At 34.5% G+C, this 10,864-nt stretch overlaps 1 protein-coding gene across 1 annotated transcript; it reads left to right on the top strand.

The window, feature by feature from the left end:
* The first annotated feature begins 6 nt into the window (after positions 1 to 6).
* Positions 7 to 1,506, top strand: LOC103597182 (protocadherin beta-4-like). Its single transcript, XM_008580984.1, has one exon. The coding sequence runs from the start codon at positions 27 to 29 to the stop codon at positions 1,329 to 1,331; it is 1,305 nt and encodes a 434-aa protein (XP_008579206.1). The 5' UTR covers positions 7 to 26; the 3' UTR covers positions 1,332 to 1,506.
* Positions 1,507 to 10,864: the final 9,358 nt, after the last annotated feature.

Genomic DNA, 10,864 nt, shown 5'->3' with positions numbered 1-10,864 from the left:
TGAATGACAACGCCCCTGAACTGACCATGTCGACTCTCACCAGCTCCACCCCAGAAAATTCCCCTGAGACCACGGTAGCTCTTTTCAGTATTCAAGACCGAGATTCCGGGGAAAATGGAAGAATGGTTTGTTCCATTCAGGATGATATTCCGTTTGCGCTGAAACCTTCCGTTGAGAATTACTACAGGCTGGTAACAGAAGGAGCACTGGACAGAGAGACGACAGCCGAGTACAACATCACCATCACCGTCACCGACTTGGGGACGCCCAGGCTCAAAACCGAGCACAGCATAACCGTGCAGGTCTCCGACGTCAACGACAACGCCCCCGCCTTCACACAAACCTCCTACACCCTGTTCGTCCGCGAGAACAACAGCCCCGCCCTGCACATCGGCAGCGTCAGCGCCACAGACAGAGACTCGGGCGCCAACGCCCAGGTCACCTACTCGCTGCTGCCCACCCATGACCCGCAGCTGGCCCTCGCCTCCCTGGTGTCCATCAACGCGGACAGCGGACACCTGTTCGCCCTGCGCTCGCTGGACTACGAGGCCCTGCGGGCGTTCGAGTTCCGCGTGGGCGCGGCAGACAGAGGCTCCCCCGCGCTGAGCAGCGACGCGCTGGTGCGCGTGGTGCTGCTGGACGACAACGACAACGCGCCCTTCGTGCTGTACCCGCTGCAGAACGGCTCTGCGCCCTGCACCGAGCTGCTGCCCAGGCAGGCCGAGGCGGGCTACCTGGTGACCAAGGTGGTGGCGGTGGACGGCGACTCGGGCCAGAACGCCTGGCTGTCGTACCAGCTGCTCAAGGCCACGGAGCCCGGGCTGTTCGGCGTGTGGGCGCACAACGGCGAGGTGCGCACGGCCCGGCTGCTGAGCGAGCGCGACGCGGCCAGGCACAGACTGCTGGTGCTGGTCAAGGACAATGGCGAGCCGCCGCTGTCGGCCACCGTCACGCTGCACGTGCTGCTGGTGGACGGCTTCTCGCAGCCCTACCTGCCGCTGCCGGAAGCGGCGCCGGAGCAGGCGCAGGCCGACTCGCTCACCGTCTACTTGGTCATCGCGTTGGCCTCGGTCACCTCGCTCTTCCTGTCCTCGGTGCTCCTGTTGGTCGCGGTGCGGCTGTGCAGGAGGCGCGGGGCGGCGTCGGAGGGCCGCTGCTCGGTGCCTGGGGGCCGCTTTCCGGGCCACCTGATGGACGTCAGCGGTACGGGGACCCTGTCCCAGAGCTACCAGTATGAGGTGTGTCTGATGGGAGAGTCAGGGACAAATGAGTTCAAGTTCCTGAAGCCAATTATCCCCAATGGTCTGATTCAAAATACGAAGCAGAACTAGATCAAAATTTCCATTCCATTAATTGCTTGTGTTTCATTAACAGAAGAATGAAAAATTAGATTTTAGCTATGAAAATTTTTTTTAAATCAAGAATCTTCAATTAATATAACATTTTGTTTATGTATTGATTTTACTTTATATGTTGTTAGTTTGTTAATCCGTGCATATTTTTTTTCTTCTGCTTCAGTCGTAATGCCTCCTTTTCTCTTCTAGTAGGCAAAAAAATAAATTTATTATAATGGTAATTTCAAATAGGTTTAAGTAACTCATTTTAAATTCTATATTTCAAAGCAATGTAGAGAGAGTTCCAAACCCCAATTTTATAATTTATTTTGTTTTATATATCATATACAGTGTGCTTTATAATTTTCCTAAAGCAGCTCTGTCTGTGGTTAATCAAGTTTGAAGATAAATAAGAATGTGTTTTCTTTAAGATTAGTAATGTACCATCTTTTCTAGGGGTATAGTACTCAAATAAAAGTAATACATTTGGTTCATTTTCTGTATTCATACTTGCAATTAATATTTGATATTGTGTATGCTTATATTGACCAAAAATTAACAAAAAATATAGGGTAATACAGTAAATTACACTTAGGTTCGCCTAACACATATACACGATGAGTGAGGAAAAAAAATTAAGCCTAAGCCATTTTAAACAACTGATTGTGCTTTTCCATTTGGCACAAAAGCTTTGTTTAGTAAAGCATCTGGTGGGATGATGATTTGATTAGTAAATTCTGAGGTGTAAATGTTATCAACCTGAGGGCCATATTTTTTTTTTAAATTTCAAGAAAGTGCATGGATATATGATCTCTAAATGCTTTATGGTAAAAGTAGTGTCTCATCCAGTACTAATTATTAATACCTACTTGCCATTTATATGGTGATTTAGGAATTTTTTTTTTCTTCTTCTCATCCTGGTTCTCTCCTTCAAATTTCACCCTGACATGACTTAGAATTACATGTGGTCTTTCTGGGATAAAAACTGTCCATCTTCTTCAGCATTTTATCTGCTACATTGTAATTAAATGATGTACAAGAATAGGAAGTTCTGAAGAGAAGAGAGAGCAATGCCTTTATGAAAGTCTAAATTAGCTACAACGAAGAATAAAATCTGGAAGCAATCAAAGCATCAAATCTCATGACTATTTTGAGTGAAACAGAAAAACTTATTTTTAAGTAAAAACACCTTAGTCACTAAGTAGAGAAATTTATTAGGAAAAAATAAATTTTCTCCTCATAGGTATTTCCTCATAAAGAGAAAATTTTCCAGGAATCAAGTACTTATGACTAGAAGACAGAGAACTGAAGTTCTCAAAGATTTTGAAAATTCCCAAAAGAAAAGGAATTTAAGATTGACATATCTTCAATCACATGTTAAAATGTAGTTATAATTACATTAAAATGATGTCATTTTATGTAAGTGAGCATCAAATGAGTGAATCCTTAATAGAAAGAGGAAAAATAATATTTCCTTTCATTCTAAGTTCCTTATAGAGATGTTTGAATCTGGTTCTTTTGGTCAGGAATTTTTCTTCTTTTCATGCTTAGCTGAGTTCCATGAAGATCAGGAAAATATTAAAGAATTCTGATCAAGATTTATTTTTATTTGGCTCCCTATGTCCCAGGTAGTTTCAGAGCCAGGGAAGTATTTGATTGTCGAAAGTACAGAGGCCAGTTATTTTGTGGAATCAATATGGCTTATGATCTGAAACTAAAGTTTGAAGGGTTAAATGCTAAGAAGCCATTTAGATCCTGAAGATAGAAGAACAGATATTATTAATAACTTAGTTTGTGGATGGACTAGATTTACGCATTGCCAAGAAAGTGAACAGAATTTAACAAAGTCAGAAAAGGTAACCTGAACTAAATTTGAAGCTAGAAGACAGTTATATATTACTCTTAGTTGCTTTTATTTCTGGGCAGTCAGAAATATTTTACCCTTTTGTTTGAAGACAATTTCCAAAAACTTCTTTATCTGGATATTTCATTAAATACAGGACAGAGAGGGTACCACATGTACAGTACTATTGTTGCCACTTTTTGGAATTTCATAAACTGAAAGTCTGGCACAAGGTAAAGGGGATGACTTTGTATATTAATAATATTCTAGTAATTTTTCTTCCACAAGGGCTGATAAACCCATTACTGTGAGTTATTTATAAATTGATCTCACTGACATTTTAATTTTCAAAAGTAAGATAAATTAAAGAAAAATTTGAACCCTTCACTCCAGAAATAATGAAATGACCTTTAGAATCTAATCAGCTCAAAAGTAGAGTCCATTTCTGTTTCATTCATAGCTGCATTTCTAGCACATAGCACAATGCTTCATACATAATAGATGCTCAATTTATCTTTGTTGAATAAATACTTTAAAAATATTTGTGAAATCAATGAATTTTCTTAAGACTTAAGGACTTGTTTACTTCGAATTGATCTGCACATTGAATTTCAAAAGACCTATCTGGATTCACATAGGGGTGGGATTCACATAAGAGAATAATTCCAATCTCCATTGAGCTAATTAATTATTTAATGGTCTCCCTTGGCTGGTTGAGACTTCTGGAAATTCAGAGAACTGTAAAACAATGTATTAATCTCCAATTTGGCTCCAAATTGAGCTTGCTCACATCTTTGATTTCAGGGATGAAAAAAAAATTAAATACAAAATTTTCTGTCCATCAGATTAACTTTCTGAAATCTGTATTTAAATTCCCTGCCCTCTAATTGGTGCTTTTATTGAACTTTGGCTAGTCTTTGTGGTATCAAAATTCAAAGAAATTTGTAAGATCCCAAAAGCTTAAAAAATCTTTCAAATAACCAATCATTCATTTATTTTTAAAACATAATTCTAAGTAGTATTCAATCTCCCTCTTTTTCTCTCTAAAAACATCAAATCAGGAATAATTTAAATAATTTCTTGACGATCAGAATCTAGTTTTTAACACTGAAAAGCAAAGAGATAAGGCATTGTTATAAGACTAAGCCATCTTCAAATATAAATAATTAAAACTAGTGAAGTAACTTACAATACTTTTAATAAACCTTTCTTAATCTTTATATGTTGTTTCCTTGCAAATGAGAACTTTTAAAAAATATAACAGTTTTTCCTGTATATCCCACTACTTTATTCTGGGAGTATCTTTTGCTTCTTAGAGTAGATCATTAGATTTTTTTAAAAGCAAGGATCAATTAGTCATAATTCAGAGTTATTTTTATGTCACACATATATGGTTAATCAATAGTTTGGTTGATCATAGATTTAAATTTTTTAATTCATTTTTCTTCTGTTCTTTGGTATTAACATTGTTGATGAAAAGTATGATGTTAATCTACTTATTCTTTTATCTGTAAACTTCATTATTCTCCTTTAGATTTTTTTCTTTATTCATGATGTACTGATATTTGCTAGGCCCCAACCTGAGATTCACTACATATATGGCTTTTTTTTTTTTTTTTTTTTTTTAGTAACTATAATTTTCTTTTTCAAAATTTCCATTTGGAAGTTTTATACAACAACTTGTTCTTATTTCACAATTGCTATTTCCTTCTTTAATGTTTGATTAAAGTAAATGTTTTTAAGTTCTTTTTATATTGTTCTGAATCTCTTTGTCTTATGGCAGAGAAACACCGCTTTTATTTGTTGAATCTCTTTTCATGTGTTTGTCTTCCTCAGATGGTTGGTAATATTTTATTGAGAACTTATCTCCAGCTGGAGGTTTTTATCACACTAGCATTGGTTTTGATAGTCTTGGAGAAGGGAAGAAGGAGAAGAGGGATTCTCAAGGTAGTTTCAACTTCAGCCTCTGCAAAATCCAAGCCATAACTAAGAAGCTTAACTCAACTTTGCCACACAAAAGTGGAAGTTCTGTACCAACCTCTATAGATGTGTTTGAGCTGGACCCCAGGCTTGGGTGGCACTGCTCTGCATTTGCTCTATGAAGCAAAAATTTCAGAGAATGTCACCTTCTGCTTCTTGGTCATCACAGTGTCTTCTAAGGCTGTAGACATGGGAGCTAAGGGAAAAATTTTTACTTTTTAATCTTCAGAGTAAACAAGCTGATTTTGAGAAAAAATAAATTGTAACAAGTAAGTGATGCATAGGGACTACATGGAAAAAGTCATGGTCTTGATTCAGATAACAAATATGCATGATAGTGCTTAGAAACAGAGTAACATAATACATGATTTTTTTCTGAACTAGTGGGGTTTTTGTTTGGTTTTTTGTTTGTTTGTTTTTAGAAAATTGTGTGGGACTCTGGAGATAATGCAAAATTGGCTTGCTTCTTTCAAGACAGTCTCCTCATGAAACCATCTGTCAAAAATTGCTATTCTGGTAACACAGAGGTCAGGGCTGAGCACCATCTCTGTCACCAGGGTGGGATCCTACATGCAGAAATACAGCACAACACAACGTTTGTCAACAATTCCCTGACCCTCCACACCTCATGTACCTTATTAGCCTTTAATAAAAACAGTCCTACCCTGCACATTGATAGCATCAGTGCCAAAAACAGAGACTACCTAGGGACTAACAGCTAAGTCATTTTCTCACTGCTGTACAAGGACATATACCACAACCCTCTCAAGGTCTCCATCAGCATGGGCAATGGAATCTGTATGCTTTGATGTCCCTGGTTTTTGAGGTTCGTGATGAATTTGAGTTCTAAAAGTGTTTGGAGCTCCCTTGAGTTGAGCATACAAAGTTATAATTAGACAGGAGGAATAAATTACAAATATTTGAAGTGATATATGTGTAAATTAGCTTGGTCAATCATTCCACATTTTATACATATGTCACAACTTTGTACTCCACATATATATATATAATTTGTCAATATATAATAAAAGAAAAGAAAAAAAAAAGAAAATTGTCCCTAAGGAGACCCAGATATTAGACTTACTAGACCATAACTTATCAAATATGTACTAAGAACTAAAGAAAATGTAGAATATAAATAAAGAGATGGAATTATTTTAAAAAAACAACCAAACTTGAAACTTTAGAGTTAAAAGTATAATAACTAAAATGAAAAATTTATAGAGGATTTCAATAGCAGATTTAGACAGGAAGAAGAAAAGATCAGTAAACTCGAAGATAAATAAATTAAGATTATCCAGTCTGAGGAACCAAAAGACAAACAAATTAAGAAAATGAAGTACCACAGAGACTTGTGGTACATCATAAAGCATATTAACATACACATACTCGAAGTACCAGAAGGAGAGGAAAGAGAGAAAGAAACAGAAAGAATAATTGAAGAAGTAATGGCTGAAAGTTTCCCAAATTTGATGAAAAACATTAATCTATACATCTAAGGAGCTCAGTGAACTCCAACTAGGATAAAGTCAGAGATTTATGCCTTAACACATCATGATCAAAGTGTCAAAAGCCAAAGACAAAAAAAATCTCAAAAACAGTGAGAGAAGCAACTCATCACACACATGAGATCCTCAGTAAGATAAACAGCTGATTTCATACAGAAAGCATGGAAGCCAGAAGGCAGAGAGGTGACACATTCAACATACTGAAAGAGACTGTTAATCAATAATTCTATATCCATTAAAACAATCTTTCAAAAATAAAAAAGAGAAATTAAGATATTACCATATAAACAAAAACTGATTGAATCTATCATTAGTAAACCTGCCCTACAGAAAAATACTAAAGGTAGTCATCAGGTAAAATAAAAGGACACCAAGGTGTAACTGTAATCCACATGCAAAAAATAAAAGCATCATAAAGGCAACTACATAGGCATATATATAAAAGGCAGTATAAATATATTTTTGTTCACAACTCTTTTTTCAATTTAAAAGAAAACTGCATGAAGCAATATTATAAATCTATGTTCATGGGTATACAATTTATAAAGGTGTAATTTGTATGACAATACAGCATAAAGGAGGAGGAGGGAACAGAACTATATAGAAACAAAGTTCTATATACTATGTAATTAAGTTGGTATTAACCTGAAATAGATTGGTAAAAGTTAAGATGTTAATTTTAATAACCAGGGAGACCATTAATAAAATAACTTTTAAAAAAGTGAAAGAAATGGAAAGGCAATTAAAATGGTACCCAGGAAAATATCTGTTTAAAACAAAAAAGACAGTGATGGAAGTATAAGGGAAAAGACATAGGACATGTAGAAAATAAAGAAAAATGGCAGACATAAATCTACCTTATTAGTAATTATATTAAATGTGAATTGACTATACACTCTAATTAAAAGGCAAAAATTAGCAGAATGGATTTTTAAAAAATGATCCAACTATATGCTGCCTACAAGAGACACACTTTAGATTCAAAGATACAAATAGGTTGAAAGTAAAAGGATGGGAAAAGATATACTATATAAACAGTAATCAAAGAGAGCTGGAGTGGCTACACTAATATCAGACTAAATATACTATAAAATAAACATTAAAAAGCTTTTAAAGATAAAGAGTTAAAGAGGGAACATTTTATAATGATAAAAGGGTCAATCCATTAGGAAAATATAACAATTATAAACATATATGCACCTAACAATAGAGGCCCCAAATAAATAAAAGAGAAACTGACACAAATGAAGAAATAGATAACTCAATCATAACAGCTGAAGACTTTAATACCACCTCTTTCAATAATGTGAACAACTAAACAGAATACACACAAGAAAAAAGAAGACTTGCATAACATTATAAACTGAATATACCTAACAGAACATGCCACTCAACAACAGTAGGACACAAATTCTTCTCAAATGCACATGAAACATTCTCCAGGATAGACCATATGTTAGACCATAAAACAAGTCTTAATAAATTTAAAAGGACTGAAATTATACAAAGTATGTTCTCCACCTACAATGGAATAAAGTTAGAAAGCAGTAGCAGAAGAAAATTTGGGAAATTCACAAATGTATGAATATTAAATAACACATTTCTAAATAACCAATGGGTCAAAGAAGAAATCACAGGGGACATTATAAAATCCTGTGAAATTAATGAAAATGAAAACACAACGTACCAAAATTTATGGAAGGTAATAAAAGCTGTGCTTAGAGGGAAAATTATAGCTCAAAATACCTATATTAAAAGAAAGTTCTCAAATTAATAACTCAAACTTCCACCTTAAAGAAACTAGAAAAAGGAAAACATACCAAACGTACCAAAATTTATGGAAGGTAATAAAAGCTGTGCTTAGAGGGAAAATTATAGCTCAAAATACCTATATTAAAAGAAAGATCTCAAATTAATAACTCAAACTTCCACCTTAAAGAAACTAGAAAAAGGAAAACATACCAAACCCAAAATGAGCAGAAAAAAGGAAATTATGAGTTTAGAGTGGAAATAAATAAAATGGAGAATAGAAAACAACAATAGAGAAAATCAACTGAACCAAAAGTTGGTGCTCTGAAAAGATCAACAAAAATGGCAATCTGTTAGCTAGACTGACAAAGGTAAAAAGAGAGGACTCAAATTACTAAAATCAGGAACAACAGAGGGGAAATTATGACCTACCTTACATGGATAAAAAAGAGGATATAGGGCATACTATGAACAATTTTAAGCCAACAAATTAGAAAACCTAGACGAAAGGAAAAATTCCTAGAAGCACACAAATTGTTAATACTGACTAAAAATGAAATAGAAAATATGAATAGACCCGTAGCACGTCAAAGACATTGAATCAGTAATCAAAAACTTTCCACAAGAAAAGCTCAGATGGCTTCACTGGTAATCTACCAAATGTTTAAAGATGAATTAACACCAGTATTTGACAAACTTGTTCAAAAAAAAGAGGATGAGGGACCACTTCTCAACTCATTCTATGAGGCCAGTATTACCCTGATGACAAAACCAGACAAAGATAACACAAGGAAAGAATAGTACATACCAATTTTCCTTATGAATATAGATGTAAAAATCCTCAACAATATATTAGCAAACTGACTCCAGCAACAAATAAAAAGGATTATACACCATGGTCAGGTGGGATTTAGCCTATCCTGGGAATGCGATGTTGGTACAACATATGAAAATCAATCAATACAATACATCATATAATGGAATAAAGAACAAAACCACAGAACCATCTCAATAAATGCAGAAAAATCATTTTACAGAATCCAACACCTTTTCATGATAAAATCACTCAACAAATTAAGAATAATATGGGATATCCTCAACCTGATAAAGGGCACTATAAATCCCCATAGCCAATTTCATATTTAATGGTGAAAGACTGAAAGCTTTCCCCCTCAGATTAGTAAAAAAACAAGGACGTCTGCTTTCACTGCTTCTATTTAACACTGTACTGAAGGTTCTGTCCAGAGAAATTAGGCAAGAAAAAGAAATAAAATTATGTAGATTGGAAAATGAAGAAATAAAGCTACCTATATTGGCAGATGACCATGATCTTGCATATAGAAAATCCTAAGGAATACACACACACACACACACACACTACTGAAATTAATAAACAAGTTCAGCAACTTTGAAGGATATAAGATAAATATATAAAAATCAATAGTATTTCTATACACTAGCATTGAACAAATGAAAATTAAGAGAACAATTCCATTTATGATAGCATCAAAAGAAATAAAATACTTGACAATAAACTTAAAAGAAATGGGAGAATTGTATACTGAACACTGCAAAACATCACTGAAAGAAATTTAAAGAAGACCTAAGTAAATAAAACATATTCATGGATTGGAGGACTTAATATTGTTAAAGTGGTGATACCCCAAATTAGTCTACAAATTCAATGCAATTTCTATCAAAATTACAGCTGGCTTTTTGCAGAAATTGGCAAACTGAACCTAAAAATTATATAAAAATGCAAGAGACACAGAATAGTCAAAACAATCTTGAAAAAGAAGAATGAAGTTGAAGGACTCACACTTCCTGATTTTAAGATGTATTCTGAGTTAGACAGTAGATATTTAAATATTTTGATACATTAAATACGTAAATGCTATTTTTATTTAGTATGCGCCAGAAGAAATTATTAGAAATTGTCTTAGATTCCATCACAACTTTCTCAAGTCAAACTTTTAATTATTCAAATATCTCCTTCCTACATTTACATTTAAGTGAGTGTGATTTTTTAAAAATAGCTTATGTGTTTGAGTTTGGAAGATTAGTTGATATTAAAATTTAGTTTTCTTTCATCAGTGAGTACTTCTGTTTGCTTTACAGATATTTCATTCAAATGGCCAGCTAATGTATCTAATAGTACATTCCAGAAGGTAATTCCTTTTATAAAAATTTCTAATAATAACCACAAACCATTGATATTAACCATTTATTATTGTTAGCTTAAATTTTTGATATAATACTTTTGGAAATATGATTTAAAGTTCTAAAAGTACTAGTTAAAATCTAATACTTATTTCACAAATTTTTCTCTTTAACAATTACTGTTTAATTTCTCTCTACTTTTACCCTTCAAGTTAAGAACAAAGCAACCCTCAAATCATCATGAAGTTTAAAAAACACACTCTCGTTAAAAAAAATTAATGAGAATATTT

Source organism: Galeopterus variegatus, unplaced genomic scaffold (genome assembly GCF_000696425.1).
Source record: "Galeopterus variegatus unplaced genomic scaffold, G_variegatus-3.0.2 Scaffold2229, whole genome shotgun sequence".
NCBI classification, from domain to species: Eukaryota; Metazoa; Chordata; class Mammalia; order Dermoptera; family Cynocephalidae; genus Galeopterus; species Galeopterus variegatus.
Note: the sequence above shows the minus strand (reverse complement) of the source record. Positions and strands in the feature narration are given on the sequence as shown.

What these genes read in the sequence shown, in the direction of transcription:
- LOC103597182 (XM_008580984.1), top strand. Translation starts at nt 27, where the DNA reads ATGTCGACTCTCACCAGCTCCACCCCAGAAAATTCCCCTGAGACCACG.